The sequence below is a fragment of the Buteo buteo genome, chromosome 11, assembly GCF_964188355.1.
Source record: "Buteo buteo chromosome 11, bButBut1.hap1.1, whole genome shotgun sequence".
Taxonomy (NCBI): Eukaryota; Metazoa; Chordata; class Aves; order Accipitriformes; family Accipitridae; genus Buteo; species Buteo buteo.
In genome coordinates, this window is record NC_134181.1 from 11,211,304 (window position 1) to 11,232,083 (window position 20,780).

Below are 20,780 nucleotides of genomic sequence, written 5' to 3' on the forward strand. Positions count from 1 at the left end.
CCCTAATAGAGAGAAAGGTAAGATCCTCTAACTTAGGATGGTTCTAGGCTGTATATTGTTGCATAGTTATCACTGCATGCTTTTTTTTTTTTAAGTAGTCTTCTAGCAGCATCTGCCGCTACTGCTGTTAGAGAAAGGATGCCAGACTGTATTACCCAGTATAGCTTTTCTTAACTTTTTATACAATTATAGAAATACATAACTATTTGGTATAGTATAGTTTGTACTGAATAAGTTAAATCCACTAGAGTACCTGGAACAAGCTTTATGAGTGGTTTTGTACCAGTGCATTCACAATACAGAGCTTATGAGTCTTAGTTGAATCTTACTTTGCTAAAATAATTTGGTTGGCATTTACTTCGAAGGGAGCAGGAGGAGAAGAGAGTATTAAAACTTGTGTAACATTTATTCAGAATTTTTATTCCTTTAGGTTACATTACACAATAGTATGGCTGGTTATCTTTTTTTTTTCTGCTGTGTCTTGCAGTGAAAATGGTTATGTATTTTGAGGATTTTAATCTGTAAGTTTGGGATTTATTAATTTATTTTTTAAAAGTAACTGATGTTTCACCAGTTTCTCAATTTCACAAAATGTTTCCTGGGGAATCATCTCAAGGTGGGTAGTTCTGAAGAATTACAGAACAAATACTGCACCCAGCAAGTCTTCAGTTCTCAAGAAGACTATCCACTTTTATCTGGAAGCTGGCTCATGAAATAATTTTTATCCTATGAGAGGAGGAATGTTCTTTTACAAACAAGCTCACTGAAGTAATTAACGTAGGGTCTTCCGTTATTTTGTAAATAACAATTACATGGTGATAAAAAGTCACTCTGTTTAACAAAGTCAGTTTATGACATATGAAGGTGAGCTGGAAGTATAGTGTATATCAGATACTGGTTTACAAAATCTTTGCCATTCCGGTTCAAGGCTGGTTTGGAGCTATGGAATATGTCTTGGCCATCTGCCCCCTCACAGAGGGGTGCTGGTTTGTACCTGCTAGAGGGAATTGTTTACCAAATCTCAAAGCACTTGGCACTGATTCTTTCTAGTTTGGCAGGAAGCGCTCCCTAGCCTGTGGCTTCCCTAAACACACTCCAGGTTATAGGTTCCTCAGGGGCGCCTGCTCCAACGACTTCATTTGGATTGGCTGTTTTTTGTGAAGGTAGCAACTAAAGTTTTTTGGTTTCTCCTTTCTTTGTCCTGTCTTCCAGCACTGGATAGGCTTAACAGTACAGCAAGTCAACATTTATTAAATTATTTACGCATTTAGTTAGTAAGACTTAAAGTGAAGCTTCCATTTAAAGGACTGAAAACAGAAAGTTACAACTAAAATTATCATACTGTTTCTTTTGCCTGCGATCACCAGGTTGTCTTATACCCCTAAGAATCTCTAATCCTAATCATCAGAGCTAGTTGTTTGCACTATTGCTCTGTTTAACAAGCTTTTCCTTCAGTTTTTAATACCTAAAGTCTCTCTGGGGTTCTGGTAAGCCCCCCCCCCCCCCCCGCCCCCAACACAACCACAGGGTATTTTGTACCCAAAAAAACTCCTGAATTTTTTCCTTTGTTGTGTTCCATCCCCCATTCTCTAGCTTAATATTTAAGATTGGGTTTTCCTTTGGTTGCAATATGAATGCAGTATTGATGGATTACTTTGTAGGCTGAGGACACTGCTATATGGGAGACATACCCCGTTCTTAAGTCCCACCTGATTAGGTTGGGACAAGTAAGTTCAATAAGTGCCATTTACAGTTCCTCAGGATGCCAAGGGCCCTTAGTGCATTAAAGTTTCCCCATTGTGTTTAGTCAGCCTGAGAGTTAAATGGTGTTGCTCAGTTTAGAATTATCAATATAATAGTATTAGACAAAGCACCTATTGCTTTCTGTTGATTTCATGACCTGTTTTCTGGAGAGACCACACATGGTATGTCTTGGGACATACAAAAATTGCTTGTCTAGTTTTATAAGGTGAACTGCTCTCCCCTGCCCCCCCAATTTTTTCAGCTGTTAGTCTCCAGAAGTTTCTGTATAGCGTAAGTCTTGAACTGTCACTACTTAACTGATCATGTTGTATTTAATTACATGTAATTTTACAGAGATTAAGGTGTTTTAAATATTCCACTGCTGACACATACAGCAGAACTATAAAATCATCAGTTTCCCTTATGCTATTGAAACAGAGGAATGGAATTGCATAGTTTGGAAGGCTGCAGAAATTCAAGTGGTAGTTTTTCCAATACCTTGCTTTTCCTGATGGGAAGGATTGCAGAGGGACTTAGGCATTTAAAACTGTGATGGTTCTGTTGGGATGAAAGAGGAAGGGGGCTTGAGCCTAGAATTGTAGATGGAATCCAAGGCACAGCCTAGTACTTGCTGTGCTATGGGGATGAGGTAGGTAGGTAGATATGACCAGATGCATCTTTGTTGCATTATTCTAGATCTGATGCTGTTAATGAGGTTAAATAAAAGTTTAAACTTTCAATGTCCCAGATTCAAGGCGGGGGGTGGGGGGGGACTTTTGTGATTTGTTTCTATCTTTTAGTATGCAAGGCAGCTATAACAGTACATGAGGCCTGGACCTAAGAAGTCTGGTTCCAGTTGCATCTTGGGCCAATATTTCATGCACAGAATTTAAAGTTTAAGAAGTTGCTCCTGGTTTTAAGACGATAGCAGAGAGTACTTTCTGCGTTTCTGGCTGACCTGTGATTAGGGCAAATAGAGACTAATTATGCACTCTCCTAAAGTTTCTGTTGAAGGACAAGACAAATTCAAGCCCTAAATACATGCTGTTTAACTGTTTAAAACCAGTTCTTCAAGGTTTTTCTGTTTTAAGTGTAAATGTAAAGAGATTTTATACAGGCACTCAATAATTTATCACATCAATAATCAGAGTCAGACCTAATGTTTTACAAACAATTTTTTTTATCTTTGATCTCAATCCTGTCAGTCCTCTTAAAATATAAATTATTAAAGTAACTTTTTGATTCTTTGCAAGCCTATCTGCAAAGATAGTATTTTTCTTATGCTTCTCAAATAGGGCAGTATTCTTCTTATGATTTGTTTCAGTTTGTTTGATCAATAAAATATAATTAAACTTTTAAAGTGCAGCAAAGCCAATACCTTTCAGATAGCTAAACAGATGATAGCAGTCTTCAGAATTTTCACTTCTTGGGACCAGAAAGTTTTCAATGACAAGGTTTAGGTGCTTTTATGTTCGTAAAAAACAATCTTGTGCTAGTGACACATATGCCAATATCAGAATAATATTGCTGAATGTTTTATCCCCTTAAGGTTTTGGGGACTTATACAAGTTCTAACTTTATAGAAACTCTATTGCAATAATATCTCAAACTTTAAAATAGAATATAAAAATCTTCTAACACTTATACTTCCTTTGCATGCTGTCTCGTATACTGTAGATTTTTATTAAATGCTGATTGAACCACAGTTTGCTATTAAAGCTTCCAGACATGCAATTAAGAATTAACATGTAGGCATGCTTTATTGTGTTGTTCTATAAGTGCTTGGCAAATTAGAAATTTGCTTACTTTGGGGATATTAATTTGTGATCCTTCGTATTTTTCATATAGGATAGTGTGACTCAACTGACTGCTTTAGTAGCATTTGATGCCTCTGAGGATGTGTTGAACTGGAGTCCTGCCACAAAGAGTTGAAGTGTTCATGCAATCAGTCCTGAATTCTTGATGGTCTTGTACAGTTCTGGTGTAGTAGAGACCTGGCAAGAACACTTGAATGAAGAATGTGACCTTAGTTATGTCTTTAAAAATCTAAAAACTCAAATTCAAGTGGAGAGATTGGTTAAAATTATAGCTTGGAGCATTGCTTTGCTCTGGCTCCATTTTTGCTGTTATCCTTGATGATGTTTTTATCATAGCTCTAGGAGAAGTGAACATCGCTAAAGTAATTTTAAAGACTTGAAGCATATACTTGTTATAAAAAATGTCCAAATTTAACAAATATATTATATAAATCAAGCAACTTTTTTCAAATTGCACATTTCTTGATGTTTTAAGTATATGGCTCCTTACTGCTTTAAATGCAGAATTTTGGTCACAAAACTGCAAGTTAAGATGTCCACGTTATCAAACTGAAAGCACCATAAGAACATCACCTAAATGACAGAAACAAGTTCAACTTTTTTAACAAAAGAGAGATGATAGCAGTCTGTTGATAGAAATAAGTTAATTTTTTTGTTTAATCTTAATTTTCTCTTTGGGTTTTGTGTCTCTGTACGTATGTAAGTGTACATATTATGACTTACTATTGCAGTGATCAGATGGTGCAATTAAGACAAGAATCCAGAATGCTAGGATCTAAATATCTGTAGATGAAGCCACTGTTCAGTCACTTGGTTAGAAAGATGGATAATACATTGAGGATATTTGTGTTTTGTGATACAATTAAGTATGTATAGTATTATAAAATATATTTATATATAAACATTTCTTAAAACTATAAATTGTATTTCTTTTCTCACATCATCATCAGTCTAGGGAATCCTGCAAAGGGAAGAGAAGCCTTTCTGTATTAACACTGGGAAAAGTAATTATGCAGACTAGAAGAATATCTCAGGAATTTCCTATGTAGAGATCAGCGTTACTTTCCTTTGATGGCAGACAGGATTCCAGTATGCTTTCTATAAATGAGAGTGGATGAAACTCAGGAGGAGATGTAGCAGTGAACAAAAAAAATACTAAGACTTTAATATAGAAACATACGAAAATTAACAGTTTCTAGCCCTTTGGATAGATTGAGTTTCTACTTGGCCTTTTCTCTGAGTAGCAGAAAGCAAAAAAACCAATCTCTAAACAATTTTATCAGAACTTTTCATAAGTCAGCAGATCAATAAGGTGGTATGCATGACTGTTTATGAAAGTATAAGTAGGCCAGCCTTTCCAAGTGTAGATGAGATTGTTGTTTCAGGAGCACACTGGTAATTTTCCCATCCTTGCCCCAAGTATAATCCAAGTATTTAAGTAGAGTGCCAAATCTTCATGTAGTATACAGCTTTGGAATGCACCCTGCTTCTGACATCCTATGCTAACAGGATTTCGACTAATGTAATTTAGAGCAGGGAAGATGTGATGATGCATCCACACATGATGAATGTTGTGCATGACAAGTTGCCTTCTTAAAAATTTATCTTTTTGTCTTTTTGTAGTCTGGTTTCTTGACGCTAATTCATTTGGGGGGAAATTTGTTTTGTATTCTTTCTTCCTTAGCCTGTTTTCCAAAGAAAGCTAGTCATAAGTGATTGAGCAGTCTATTCGCCATCCTTCTCCCTCCCTTCAGGTAACTTTTGAATCCATTCATAAATCAGCAGCTAGATAGCCCCTCTGTGTGTCCCAATTGAGAGGGAGATCAACTCTTTTTTCCTTTTCTTTGCTCTTCTGTCTGAGTGGCTGCCAGTCAGCACTCTTGCACAGACTGGCCAGGCTACCCTCAGGGTGAGCTGACTGTGCCCAGCTAGCAAGCTGGACAAATATGGACTGGGAGACATGCCGGGGGTGATCCGAGATGTCTGAGGGAGCTAAGGGTATTGTGCAGTAATAAGGAGTATGAGAGGAAGTTGGAGCTATGCAGGAGGACAGGGATCATTGAGTCACTCAGGTTGGAAGAGAACTTAAGTGGTCATCTGGTCCAACCTCTTGCTCAAAGCTGGGTCAACATTAAGTCCAGACAAGGCTGCTTAGGGCATTGTCTGACTGAGTCTTAAAAACCTGGAAGGTGGGAGAGTCTACAACTTTTTTGTGCAAAGTGTTCCAGTACTGAATTATGTTCATAATGAAGAATTCTTCCCTATATCTAGTCAAAACCTCTGCTGTTTCAGTTTATGAATTTATTTCTCATTCTTCTTCCAGGCATCCTCAATAAAGAGTCTGGCTCCATCTTCTCTATAACCTCTCCCCCAATCCTTCTTTTCTCCAGGATAAAGAACCCTCAGGTTCTCCTCATATAGGTCATACACTCCAACCCCATAAACATCTTGGTGACTTTTCTCTGGACTCAGGTTTTTCTCTTTCTTGTACTGGGTGACCCAAAACTGACTGCAGTATTCTAGGTGTGGGCTGAGTGCTAAGCGAAGAGGAATAATCGCTTCCCTTGATGTATTGGTTACTGTTGACCTACCACTTTGCTGTTGATACAACCCACTGTGCTGTTAGTCGTCCTTGTTACCAGGATGCACTGCTGAATCCTGGTTAGCCTGCTGACCACCGGACTCTCATGTGCTTTCAATCAGTGCTGCTACCCTGGTAGGCAGTCCCCAGGCTGTCTTGTTGCAGAGACTTAGTCCATCCCAGGTGCAGTGCTTTGCATTTGTCCTTGAATTTCATGAAGTTCTTCTTGGCCCACTCATCGGGTCCTTCTGACTGGCAGCCATCTGCAAACGTGATGAGGGTGCTTTGTGTCTCCTGCTCCAGGTCACTGAGGCAGATATTAAAAAGGGTAAGTCCCAGGACAGACTCCTAAGGGACTCTGTTTATAACTGACCTCTAGGTCATTTTCTGGACTGGAGAATATTGTGTTGAGGGGTTTCAGGATTAGAGAGTTGCAAGTATATTGCAGAGACTTGATGAAGAGGATGTAGGACAACAATCTTTAGGAACCAGGCATCTCAGGGAATGGTCCTTTGATTATGGATAAATTTCCGAAGAGCTGAATAGGTGAAACAAGCCATATAATGGTTGAATTTACTTAGAACAAAAGTCTTTAAAATTAGGAAAGCCTTTATTGTGAAAAACACAAGATGGTGATAGTTCTTTATTATGGAAGGGTTGTGTGTGTTCAGGGAAGTTGGGTAGCTATAGTTACACTGCTGAAATTCAAAGAACTATTATCTTGACAATTATTCATTCATACCATTACCTAGAATACTTGGCAGAATTTTCCATCTCAAACCTCTTTTCTGGATACTAGTTAATTAAATTTCCCTTCTTACTTGCATTTTGTCTTTCAGACTAGGGTTTTTTTGATTGATAGCTTTGCTTCCACATGTTTGCATAATAAAATGGTGCATGCTCAAATAGGTCTTGATATTGCAAGTCTGACTTGCACGAATAGCTCCTACCAATATGAATAGTCCTACTGACTTCAAGGACTTAATTTGCACAAGTAACAGTCGCAGCACTGGGATCTTAATGCATATGTCTGCTTTCTGTTACACGTGCAGCTTTCAGCAACTTCAGCGGAGTTCCATCTCGATTACGGAGGATGAATTTGGCACCAAGAAAGATTTAATTTTTTTTCCCGCAATAAAGCAAAAATCAGTTAAAAAAGCATGCATAGGTATTGCTAAAGTCCTTAAGGTAACGTGTACAATGCGGAGCGAGTGATGGCTTAAGTTAGTTTAAGAGAAAACGACTTCAAAGAATCATTAAAAAAATTAATACCAGAAATGCACGGCATCGCGGATTGAGCTCTGGGAGGTGTGGGAATGATGTACTGTAGTGATGTAATAAAACACACATTTAAACAGGCACCGCAGATCAAAAACGGCGGAAGAGACGGGGCGAGGGAGAGCTGCAGGAAACGTAATCTTTTTCGTACAGCGTGGCACAAAACCAGCTGTAAGAGCCGTCCCGACGAGCAGAATTGAGAGCAATTTTCACTTTGGGCTGTGTTACTTCCACGCTTCCCGGCAGGCCAGCGACGACGCGCCGCCTGCCTCCCCTCGCCTCCCCTCGCCTCCCCTCGCCTCCCCTCGCCTCCCCTCGCCTCCCCTCGCCTCCCCTCGCCTCCCCTCGCCTCCCCTCGCCTCCCCTCGCCTCCCCTCGCCTCCCCTCGCCTCCCCTCGCCTCCCCTCGCCTCCCCTCGCCTCCCCTCGCCTCCCCTCGCCTCCCCTCGCCTCCCCTCGCCTCCCCTCGCCTCCCCTCGCCTCCCCTCGCCTCCCCTCGCCTCCCCTCGCCTCCCCTCGCCTCCCCTCGCCTCCCCTCGCCTCCCCTCGCCTCCCCTCGCCCCGGCGGCCGGGAGCGCGGCCCCGCCGCAGTGCCCCCTGCCGGCGGTGGCGGTCCGGCCGCCCGCCCGGCCGCGCCGTGATTGAGCGGCCCCAGCCCGGCCCTGACAGAAGCCCAGGGTGATGCTGAACGCTGCCAGTTCGTCTCAGATCACATCGCTAAAATAACAGAAGTATACATCCATGTAAGACCACTGCTCACTTGTTCGTCTTCATTTTTTAGACGTGTGATGGTTTCTTGCGCTTGAGTTTGGCCAGGGAACGATAGGAATGCTTCACAGAACAAATACTCCTTCCTAAGCCTCTCAGGTCCGTACGTGCTGAGGGACCCCTCCCGCAAACAAAGACCACTGCTGTAATTAGCCCTTCGGGAGGCGCTTTCCAAAATACTCTCAAACAAACCTCCTGCAGTGTTTTGCCTACCCGTTAACGTACCACGAACAAACGCGTTCACAAACATTTTTAAAAGTCTCGTGTTCGTCCAGTGGAAAACTGATTCAGTGTAATCAGAGTATTTACTCTTTTATGGTGGGTCAAATCCAATAATCCACAGAAAACAGAACTACTGATTTGTTTATATACAAAATACATATATCTCCGTGTGCACACGCAGTTTTCTATCCAGAAAACTGCCACGCTGGGACTACTCACATACGTGTCTTTGTAGGACTATAGCTTAGATTAGCGTGTACATTCGTATATATAAAAACTTATATCCGATACTTAGCAATCATTTTGATGAATTTAGGAATTGGACTGTAGAGTGTTTGCTTTTCACATAAACTCAGCACAAAGTATCAAATGTCCAAATAACTACAAATATGTCTTTTAGCAGCATTTGGGGCGCAACGGGTGTTTTTAAATAACTGTTGTTAATTTGACTTATTTCTTCATATTCAATGAATAGGGTTTTTTTCTAAAGAACTTTTATTAACAGTAGTATGCCAATAGTGTAGGCTAAAGTGTGCAACAGTATGCTTTGGGCTGCAGCCTCATCTCATTGACACTGAAATTAATCTGCACTAATGCTTCTGAAAATAAAGGAATTGCTTTTTCTTGTGTAGAACAACTGAGAACTCAAATTGTCTCATACTCTGTTATGCTTTGTTTTAATAATCTAGGATAAACATCTGTTCTTAAGCACTTTCTAAGTGGTAAAAAAATGCTCTGATTTCTCTTCCAAACTTAAAAGTATAGTCACACTTTTCAAGGGGTCATGAGTGTATCACTAAAGCTACATAAAAACACTGCCACATATTTTTCTGTTCAGAAAAATGAAGTTATAACTATGTTCTTTAGAGTTTTGGGTTTTTTTCTGCGGGGTGTAAGCTAATTCTATTTTGTTTTGTTTTTTGCTTTAGCTAAAAAACTAGGAATTACTGATGTGCCAGCTGAGGTGGTTACTTTTATTTCCCACGCAACACAAAACAGATTAAGATCAGTGATAGAAAAAGTAACAGTGATAACCCAACACCGAATGGAATCATACAAAGTAAGTGTGCAAAGAAAGGTATGTTACAGAACAATGCAGTGTGATGCCGTTTTTTCTTAGCACATGGTGGGTGTTTTGTGTTCATTCTCTGTGCAAAGCATGTTCTAATCACAGGTCTGTCTAGCTCAGCAAATAGAAAGTGGTGGGATGATAGCACTGCTTGCCAGATCTATCTTCCTCCTCTGTGACAGAATTTGTATGTAGAATTATGTTTTCACCCTTCTGTGCTAAAGTGTCTAGTGTGGAGCATTTGTTAAGCTATTTCTGCTCATGCATTGTGACTGACTTTGTTGATGTCTCCTTTTTTTGACCAAGGTATCCATTGATTGGATCAAAGTTGCTTCAACATATAGGAATCTATAGTAACTTTACATGTCCCTGGCTGTGAGAAATACTAATATTTTACAAAAGCTAAGAATTTGTTGCAAACCAGCAACTAAAGAATTCAGCTGTAAATTCTTCACTGTAATTAAACAATGGTGTTCTCTTTAAAAAGAACATTTCAAGATAAAATGCTACTCTTGATTCCATTGTTAGTGAATGTATGCTTGAAGAAAATTGAAACAACTTAGATACCTTAAACTGGGGGGAAATTTAAATAAGAATCTGCAAACCAGTTTGAAATTCAATTAAATCAAACATCTTTATTGATAAATATGAGATATCTTTTTTTGATAAAAGAAAGATGCTAATGGTTGTTAAACTGGTGTAAAAACAAGATGGCAATAACCGTAGTTGTGTGTTGTGTCTAAGCTGTGTTCAGATTTCTTTAGCATATATATACATTGAGTAGCTCTGGTTTGTTTTTTTGCTTGATTTTGGGGTTGGTTTTTTTTGTTTTCCTTGAGAGTGAAAGCCTGGTCAAACAGCTTTGGATTGCATCTTTGCCCACCTGTTTTCCAAACCTGAGTCACAGTTGGACTAATGATATGTGGCATTTGCAAGAAAATTATCCTTGGGATCTGTGACTAGAATCAACATTACTGTGATAGAAAAATGGATTAAAAAAAACCTAAAGGCCACTATGCCTGTGTATTACCTACGCTTATATCTTTCCTTTTGATTGATGGATGTATTCTACTATATTGGACTAAAAGTAAAATGTCCTTGTTTCTTTCCAATATTCTTCATCAGCTTCAGCAGTGTTAAATCCCTCCTTCCTCCTCCCTAGGATGGTGTCTGAGAAGACAACACTTGGCTTAGTCTGTTTTAAGCCAAAGATGCATTTAAAATAATATCTTAACAGAGTCTTAAAAAAACCCTTAGTGTTGTCTCCAGTTGAACTGTAGCATTTTCATTGTCTTCTGCATATTTCTTGCTTAATGGTTTTCTTTCATTTCATAGCGTTGCAGTCAAAAGGAAGATATTAAGCAGATAAATGAGATGGAAGTAATATGGATAACTTATTTTTCTGACTGACATTCTGAGTGTTCCCCATGCAGCTTGTGTCATAAATTCTTATTGTTTGTTGGGTACTAGGAAAGCTTGTATGTTCTTACTTGTCATAAAGTTCTTCTATTTTAATTGTAATTAGAGGCTTACTTTCAACTGAACTTTTAGCTTTAATGCTTTTATAATGCTGCATCTTGATTATGTCTCTTACTAGTTCAAGATGAGTACAAATACAGGAATTGCAGTTTATAACCATGCTTATATACTATATCTAGGATTGTTCAGTAATAAAGTTAAGCATCTTAGGGGTTTTTAATCAGTAAGTCTGTTGGGTTTATTTTTTTAACTCTTTGATGTCTCTGGTGCTGATAAATCAATCCTTGTTTTTTTAATTTGCTTAGATATTAATTAAATAATCAGATTCTAGCTGCATTATTAACTACAGGCTGGCGTCATTCTCCTGAGCTTAAAAAAAATAATAAAAATTATTGTTAGTACAATGGAAAGATTTTAGTGTATAACGCCTATTCTGTTTAAATGCATAGGCATGATGAAAATGCATGTTTTTCTAACACATTCTTATTTTACAGGATGATGAATGGTATGAACAAGCTACAGATGTCCGATCACAGTTAAAGTTTTTTGAACAGTTGGAGCGTTTAGAAAAGCAAAGGAAGGATGAACAAGAGAGGGAAATCTTGCTAAAGGCTGCCAAGGTATCCGTTTTACTCTTTTTTTTTTTTTTTTTTAACTACTTAACAATTCATAGTCTTAAAAAAATTATTTAGTTTTCTGAAATTTGTTTCATAAACACATTTTGTTTCTCATAACAGAAAGATACTACTGTTGTGACATCACACCTTTAATTCATTAAGTCATCCTATCTTATCTATGATGACTCTAGACCTACCTGACTGGAATGCTCCTGCATTTTCAGGATACAGCTCTGAATTTGATGAGTTCTTGGGAATATAGGAGATAATGGCTAATAGTTTCAAAATACCTTGGTAAAATAATTTTCACAATTGTCTTTGAAATTTAATAGATGCCAGGGTTTCTGTGCTATTTGAAAATCACAGCCTACACTTCTGGTATTTAAACACAATTCAGTAAATTGTTATGGATTGGTTTTGAGGCTTTTTTGAGGCTTTTACTTCTTGAGTTTTTTGAGGCGCTTCTTGAGTTTCTAGACTTTTTTTAAAAAAAAAAAACAGTTTTTTTTATTTGTTTATTTTAAGTACTATATGTCCCAGTTGGTGTTCCAGTCACCTCTATATAACTGCATTATTTAATTGATTCATGCCTGTCTTCAGTTAACTGTCAGTTCTTCTGGACTCATTCCTTTCTAACTCTAATTCCAAAGAATGAATTTTCATACACGCAATAGAACAAACTAAGACAGTATTGTTTCAAGAGCATACAGGTATAGATAAACCTATTGTTTATGGCTGCAAATTTAATTATATGTATCATATCAAACTGCAGATAAGTTGTCATTGCATTGGCATTTTCGTCAAATTATTTATTGTATATTCTGAAGAGATCATGCAGAACAACTCAATGCTCAATTGTACTACTTAGCCTCCTGGTTTTGTGCCATTACTGTTCACAAATTGAGATTTTTATTTATTTTTTTTTAAAACCTACCCTTGCTTATTTCAGAAATTTGTTTTTAAATTTGGCTACTTCAATCTGTCCTGTTTTCATTTGTAATTTATACTTGTTCACATTGTTAAATATTCCACAAAATTCCACATGACATATATACTCTTTAAATGTTTAGATGAAAACAGTTTTATTGTTTTCATTTTTAATGCTTATTTTTAAAAAATAAAGAAATGCTTATATTTTTATATATATATATTTATAATATATTTTTATATATATATTTATAATATATTTTTATGATGTTTTCTCCATTCAGTGTATCCTGCTGCTGGTTTGTTATGTTGGTTGGGTTTTTTAATGGACATTGAGGAAAATACAGTAGCTTGTAGTCCTTAGTTCAGAAATGTTTCCCTGACTGCACAAAGCCTTAAGCAGGCTGATCTGAGTCTGAGTTAGATGACCTCCTGTTGTCCCTTCCAACCCGAATTACTTTGTGATTTGATGTTCTTTGGTTTTGGGTTTTTTTGTTTTAGTCTTGAATAATATAACCTCCTGTGAAGTCAAAATTTAGGAAATGAATACATGATTAACAAGTTTGATTCCTATAGATTACAGAAAGAACAAATTAAAGAACTCTACAACAAACAAATATAAAAAAAGAGTCCTCTACTTGATTTGAAGAAATTACCTTAATGAAAATAATGAATATATAAATCAACATCATAACCAGAAAGTGATAGGAGACAGCATAAATATATGGTATACTAGAAAAATATATGAAGGCATCAAAAAACCAAAACCAAACCACAAAGTAGCCATGGAAGAAGTAAGTTGAAGATATTGCAAACCTTTTGGGAGGTGCTTATGCAATTTTGTGATTTAAGTGTAAATGCCAATTTGGAACTGAACTTACACTGATGGTGTCTTTTCTTTGTGGAGCGTTCAGCTGGCTCTCAACCATTCTGTCCTGATGGATTCACGACCTATTGCAAGACTTATGTAGGACATAGTTTGGCAAAATATGGTCAGATTACAACTTTTTATTCTAAATAATAGATTGTTTGTGATTTCCTTAGAATCTAGGTTGCAAGATCACCTGTACATTAACAGCCTTTAACTGTTGAGGTCTTTATTCCGAATTCATATGTACTAATTCTTTACCCAGGATTTAGTTTTTTCCTGGTCTTCTATGAACTTGCCTAGTTGCCTAAGGAGATCTAAGTCTTTGTGGAAAGGATGCAGTAATTGTAACGATGCAGTTATTAAACGGACACAGTTAAAATCTGCCCTAGCTGCCCTGATAAATAGTGATAAAGATCAGTAACCATTTCATGTCTGTTTGTGGCCTGCTGATTGGTGTCTGCAAAGGAGGTAATGATTAAACTGGCTCTGGTGACTGAAACGCTCTCTATGCAAAGATGACGTTTCCCCGATCATGGTGTCTTTGTCACCTTGACAGTGTTGTGTCTTTAAAGGTTAGAAAACTTGGGATTTTAAAAAGAAATTTCTGTTTCTGCTTTTTTCCTTATAGATGCTTAAATCTAAAATTCAGATTTTTTTATTTTATTTATAATTGCAGCTTCTTAATGTGCCTTTTAGACAAAGAGAGTGATTTTTTTATCTTGTACATGTTTTGACATGTTATTTGGCAACGTGTTTTTAAAGTTACTCAGCACACTAATTTTAGGAAAAGTTTCAAAATTGCCTGCTAGTGGTACTTCATCTGTTGTCTAGTAGGGAAGAGCATAAACAGGTTTAATTTGCACAGTGAAAATTCTATTTTAATTATTTACACTTTGGAGCCTTGTTAACAGCGAAAGTTCAGGTTTTGACAAAGAATAAGATAATGAAGGAAATGTTTTGGGTATTCGAGTGGATGGTATTAAATAATCAACTTAACATCAAAATAATAAACTGAAAAGATGATGAAAAATTAAGGAATAGATTGAAATGAAAGGGGAGTCAGCATGAGTCTTTGGGAAGCCTTGAAACCAATTTCGTAATTTTGCATTAAAATTCAGTAAGAAAGATATGTAAATGATGGTCAAAGAAAGTGTGGGGTTTGCAGGGTTTTGTTGTTGTTTTGTATAATGAGTTGGTTTCTTTAAGAGGAGAAAAGAAAACAGTTGACACTAGTGTTCTGATTGACCTGCAACCATAAATTAAATTGTTACAGTAAAATGTGATTGCAGAATTTGTACGCACCCAGATGGGGTTGGTTTTGCTTCAGGAAATGTTTTTGGGAGAATGAGAGATAAAATGAGATGGGGAGATAGAAGAAAAAAAAATAGGTTTCAAAAAAATATTTTAAATTTTTGACATTCTGAGAAAAGTCATTATCCAAGTTAAAAATAATTGTGAAGCTACAAGAGTATCTTTAAAGCAAAATAGCAGTATTACTTGGCTTGTTAAATGAGAGAATATTACAAAATCTTACATCCCATGCCTGGGAAATACTTGAGAAATAGAAACTTCATACCACAAGCTTAGAAGAATAATGACTGATGTTCACATTCCAGTGAGATATTTTGGGAGAAGACAAACTTCACAGGAAAGGAAAAATCATAAGGTATGCTATAGTAGCAATGCAATATGCAGTTTCTTTTTAAATAAAAATCTAAAAATTGAAAACAAGACTATACTGTGTCAAGAGCTAGCATGATCTCTTGTACTTTGGGGATCTCTGCATCATGTTCCACAACGTATGTATACCAACTTAGAACATATGGCCCAAGGCATTTCTGTAATTTACTTCCTAGAAATTCTTTTTAGAATCGACGTGTTTAAAGACATATTGGTCCCCAAAACTGTGAGATCAAGTCAAGTCCTGCTGCTGGAACAGCTCTTGTTTCAAACATCCAGGTAATATGATGTGTCAAATATACAAGCTGTAGAGGGAGAGGCTGCAGCTGCCTTGATTGTCATTACTTTTGGTTATCTTCATGATACGTGAATAATAGGGTAAAATAAAAACGGCACAAGGAAGGGGCCATCTTGTACATAAACACATATGTAGAGTGCAGGCTATTTAAAGGAAATATTTGGGAGAGTCAACTCTTCACCCTCGTTTGTTTTCCCAGTAAGGACCCACTGGCTGTTGTTTCAATGTATGTGCAGAAGCGGAGATCTTTTGAATCTGTCTTTGGTGACTGGTATGGGAAATTGCAAGAAGAGCTAAGGAAAGTCTTAAGACTGCAGAAAGGTCAAAAGCCAGACTAAAATCACTTGAGGAATTTACCTTTACATTTGACATGGTGTGTGTTGTGTGGACTTTCTAAAAAACAAAACAAAACAAAAAAAAAACACACAAAAAAAAACCCAAACCAAACCCACCACAAAACAAAGCACAGGTTTTTCTATAGTAAAAGATGTGTTCCTTGCTGCTTTCATAGCTATTTCCAAAACCTGGAAAATGTGGGTTGTATGTGTCGAATTGAATGAAGTTCTGGTTCTGGGCTAATTGTGGAAATACTTCTGGCAGCAGGAGGAATCAGAGTTTGTAGTTGATTTTTTTTTTGTTTGTTTGGTTTTATTTCTGAATTGTTTTTTGGAGACAGTGGTGCTTCCTACAGTAAAGAGGTACAGCTTGAGGTTGTCCTTGTTTTCAGACAATCAATGAATAATACTTCTATGATATAATCTATAATAAAGTAGATCATGTTAAAATTACTGTGTTAATTCATCTGCTAAAACTGGCTAAGTGCATGTTTATTTTATTATTAAATTAATTTTGAAAATTAATTTCCAATATATACATTTTATTAGTGTTCTGTATTAGCAGCACAAGCCTGTGAAGTTCTGGGGTCTTAAATACGACTATTACAGGAGTAAGATCTATTCTGTAAAAAGAATAATTACATAAGTAAATGGAAAATTATGTTTAGTGTTGTTTGCAAAGTTAATTAGTATTTATGGATGATAGTGATTTTTATAGTACTACAGGCTGAAGGGCTTTTTTATTGGAGAGAGATCGTTGAAATATGGCAATGCCGATTTCCTTACACACACGTCCTGTGATTACTTGAAGGGGCTACCTCCTTGAGCCACATATGAGTTCAGTCGTCATGCCAATTTAATCCTTTCCCTCTCTTCTGACAGTACGGTAGATGTAATGCAGCTTTCTGTGAGATGAAGCACTCTCAGAACAGAAACTTATAACTCACTTCTGGTGAGAGGAGAGCAAAGAGGGAATTATTGTGTTAAGATAATTTTCTGAATTTTTATAAATTTGTTACTTCATTTTTAATGATTTTAAAATAAATCTTTTTTTAGACCTGTACTCTTGCATTCCACCTCACTGTGGTCGTAGCTCTGAATAGGGGTTTTACCCTCAGCTATGCTGCTTTTAACTTTCACTTTTTATTAACAAAGCTAATGTGAAAGCAAAGTGTTTCATGTTGCCAATTTAATTTCTTTAATTAAAAGTGAAAGTTATAAGCTGGTACAGCCGTGGGTGAAGTTCTAATGTCATCAATGGGGAAAAATAGGTTTAAAATTGAAACTGTTGGCACAGCAGTGGCTCTCAATAGTACAGCACCTGCAGTTGTGACTCTTAACTTTATTTAATGAAAAAAGATTAATTTGAAGCATTAAAGACTCCCAGTGTATGTATTGGGAAGGGGGAGTAGAGCTGTAAGTGCCTTAACTGGGATCAGATGTTGCTAAATGCAGGAGATGTATTTAGGAGAGACCCTGTGAGAAATTTTCTAACACAGGTTTAACAAGCTGAGACTTCAAAATTATTATAAATCTAATAGAAAACTTTTTTTGTTAGTGGGACAAAAATGTAACAACGGTGCAGCTTTGACATTACAGACTACAACAAAATTCTGAATAATGATCATAATTAAATACGTCAGGACTGTTAGCCTGCCCATTTGCATAGATGCACAGAGTATCCTCCAATTTTAAAAATAATTTTTTGCATATATTTAAGTATTACATGAGTTACAGATATCCTTATTATTTTAAAATACTATTGCTTTCTAATTTAAGACAATTCTATGAAATACAAAATCCCCTTATTAAAACTACGTTGTTACATGTGTAATTAGATGTCTGTTTTTGTGGCATTCTTCCTTAACACAAGCAAGGGGAAAAGCTGAGGTTTGGAACATTAGGGAGTTTGGTAACATGTAAATGAAACCCCATATTTCTAATGTGTTTTGAATACACACATTTAACATATGCTGCTTTTCATACTTTGAAAGTCTAGTATTTCCATAGAGCTAATGTGATCTATGCAGTTTTCAGATAAATAAGATAGCAAGTTCTGTAACACAAAGCACTTTCATTCTTGACAATTAAAATATCAGGCTGCCTGGTCTAATAAAAGTAGATTGTGTTTGGGAGAAATCTTAACAAACCTGGTTTGGTGAATAAGTTCTCAGCAGGAGACAGCATTTAATGTATTTAGAGGTATGTTATCTGGCTAGGATCAGTCCTAGGTTTCTCTAAAATTACTATGGGAAGCTAGTTTGCTTCTAAAGGTGTTTATTCATCAACATGAAAATATATTACCTAAACCCAGCTTGCTTTATTTACAGATCTAGACATGAAGAATAGAGAGGGGAAGGGAAAGGAGTTGTGATAAACTCCTTGAAAGTATTTGAGTTTGGGGTTTCTGTGATTGGTGGGTGTTTCTGAAGCTTTAGAGGAAGGAGGCACTGGTGCATTAAAAGATTCTGGAAGAACGTGTTTCACAAAACAGGTGAGATGCAGCATATTAGGATTTGGATGTTAGAGGGAAAGGAGAAAGGAAGACAAAACTAAAAATGTGAGATGACTTCGAAGAAAAAATTTAAACTGGAATTAAAAAAAACATAGGAATGCTTAGTCAGTAGCTTGATGAAAGTCAAGTGTAAAATACTAAAATAATTGGTGAGTAAAAATGGTGACATATAAACAAGCACTACAAGAGCTGAGCAGCAGCAAAATAGTTCAAACTCTTCAGAAGAAGGAAATGATGTTCACATGTGGAATGGAGTGTAAAGAGAAGCCAGAGACATTTTTAAAGCTTATCTAGGCACCTCTGTTAAGCTTGACATTTTTGTTTGCTTACATTTGGTCTAATCTGTGTTGCATCAGCATTGAGGAAGCCTTTTATAATTTACATTAGATTGTAAAGTGAAGAATTAATAAAATAGTCAATGTTTATACTTTAACACATTTTAGCCTCCATATGCTGACAATTTTATTTCTGAAGCTTACTGATTTGTAAACTGACATGGTAGTCAGTAGGAAGGTATTTTAGTCTTAACAACCTGTTTAAAAAAAATAAATTAAAATTTATCTGAACACAAAAAGAAAATGACAGTTAAATTCCTTAATTTTTTTTAGTATTACTTATACCAGTAAAGACACATTTGATGTAAAGCTGGAATTCTACTTGTTTGAACCAAGAGCTAGCCTGAGCTCTTTAAAAAGGCTATTAGGTGTGGGTTCAAGGAAAACCAGAAACTCATTGCATTATTCTAAATGTAAAAGCAGTTCTACCTTCACCTTCAATCTCGGTTTCTATATCTAACATCACCTGGTATTTTAAATCTTCATTAGTGAAAAAAATTCCTGTATTTAATACAGGAATTTAAATCAGTCAGAAGTTGAGTATCTGTTTCCACCTCTGCAATAATTTTTATTATTTACTTACTGTGAATGAGCTGGAGGTTTACACAGAGTAGATCATCTGCTTTTTTGCCTGCTTTTGGGGTCTGCTTTTTCAGATTATCCTGAACTCCAGATCTACTTTTATTTGGTCAGTTTCGGGGGGGGGTGGGGGTGGGGGCAACTTTTAAGTGTGTTATTTTTTTTAATCTGTAGCACTTCCAGAGTTTTTCCTTCACTTATGGAGTCCAGGAAATTGCAGTGTTACTTCGCGTCTATTGCTTTAATTTTTCTTACAGTGTCCCCAAACACAACATAGATCTGGTGTGTTTTCCAGGATTCTATCACTTTCTTGTAGAAACTTGGTAACAATATTAGAAGTCTCAGCTTGATTCTCCTAGGACACTCTGCTTTCTCCTTAAGCTGAAGTGCTTTTAACTTGTACTTTGCATTTGGCAAATGATTCAGCTTCATACAGTAGTATAACAACACTTTGTATTTTTGTACTGCTTTCACTGCGAGACTTGGAAGGCAATAGAAGTTCATTGTACATTTATAAATTTATCATCAAAACCCATGAAAGGACTAAATACAATAATCCGTACATCATACTGGAGAAACTGAGGCACACAATGATTGAACTGTCATCACAAAATGACAGAGCAAGGACCTAATTCGGCTCAGTTCATAAATACTTACCTAAGTCCATCTCCTAGAGAAGAAACTCATTGAATGGGGGGTTTTGTTTGTTTTTTAACCTAATAGGTGTATATATAATAATCAAGTTCTTAGTAATTGCTCCACTGAATAGAGTCCCAGCTCTCTGGCAGATCCACATATTTCATTAAATGCTTTTTTATTCTTTAAACATTAACTAGAACAGGTTATCTATATTTTCTATTTTTGTCTGGCCACAGCAGTTAGAAGGAATCTCAGTTTAAGTTAAGTTGGAGTTTCTTTCTTGGTTGGCATAACTACAACATAAGAGTCTAATTTGGTCATTAGCTATCTACAAATTTTAATTTCTCATTACTTACTCCAGACACTATCCTGACAAACTGCCTTTTATGCTAACGGGCACAAAATCACTGGTAGGTGGTATTGGATGATAAAGCTAATGTGCACAGTTGAAGAATCAAGCACATCTTCTAAGCATCTCATTATTGTTTAATTTGGCCATGCTTTGTCATCACTATGTTTTATATGTGTGCTATATTAGCTGAAAAAAATAATCCCAGTTTAAAAAAAAAAAACCAAACAGGAAAAAGGATAGAGAATTCAGTGTCATTGGTGCCCTGTCTGCCAAATCATAGTCAAGGCTCTCTCCAGGTGTATCAATAATATTACATGTGCCCTTACCCTTAAGACCTATCTCCCTTTGGTTTTCTTCATGGATTTTTACCTTCTGAACAGAATATGTTATGAAAAATTCAAACAATGGGAAAAAATCTGAGCATATGTAAGTTTGCAAGCTAATAGTCTTTCACATTTCAGGTCTGTCTTCATCATAGAAAGAGGCAGAGAAAGATAGGAGAGGGCATAGATATTCTTGTTCCTTTAGGAGTTGTGTAAATGATAACACTTTAAATCTCAGACACCTAAATAAAACAATTACATCTTTCAGGTATCAGGAACAACAGTTTTCCATGGATGTCGCAAGTTTTATTGCAGCTTCTTAGAATGTTTTATACAACCTTTTCTCAACACTG

At 36.6% G+C, this 20,780-nt stretch overlaps 1 protein-coding gene across 2 annotated transcripts in view; it reads left to right on the plus strand.

Annotated features, from left to right (window-relative positions):
• The window catches only part of LOC142036655 (transcription initiation factor TFIID subunit 4-like), a 150,837-nt gene that overhangs the window by 58,178 nt on the left and 71,879 nt on the right, over positions 1–20,780 (plus strand). For both annotated transcript variants that reach the window (XM_075040053.1, XM_075040054.1), the window contains exons 11-12: positions 9,338–9,468; positions 11,451–11,576. In XM_075040053.1, the coding sequence (XP_074896154.1) occupies positions 9,338–9,468; positions 11,451–11,576 (257 nt within the window). The remainder of the gene's footprint in view (positions 1–9,337; positions 9,469–11,450; positions 11,577–20,780) is intronic.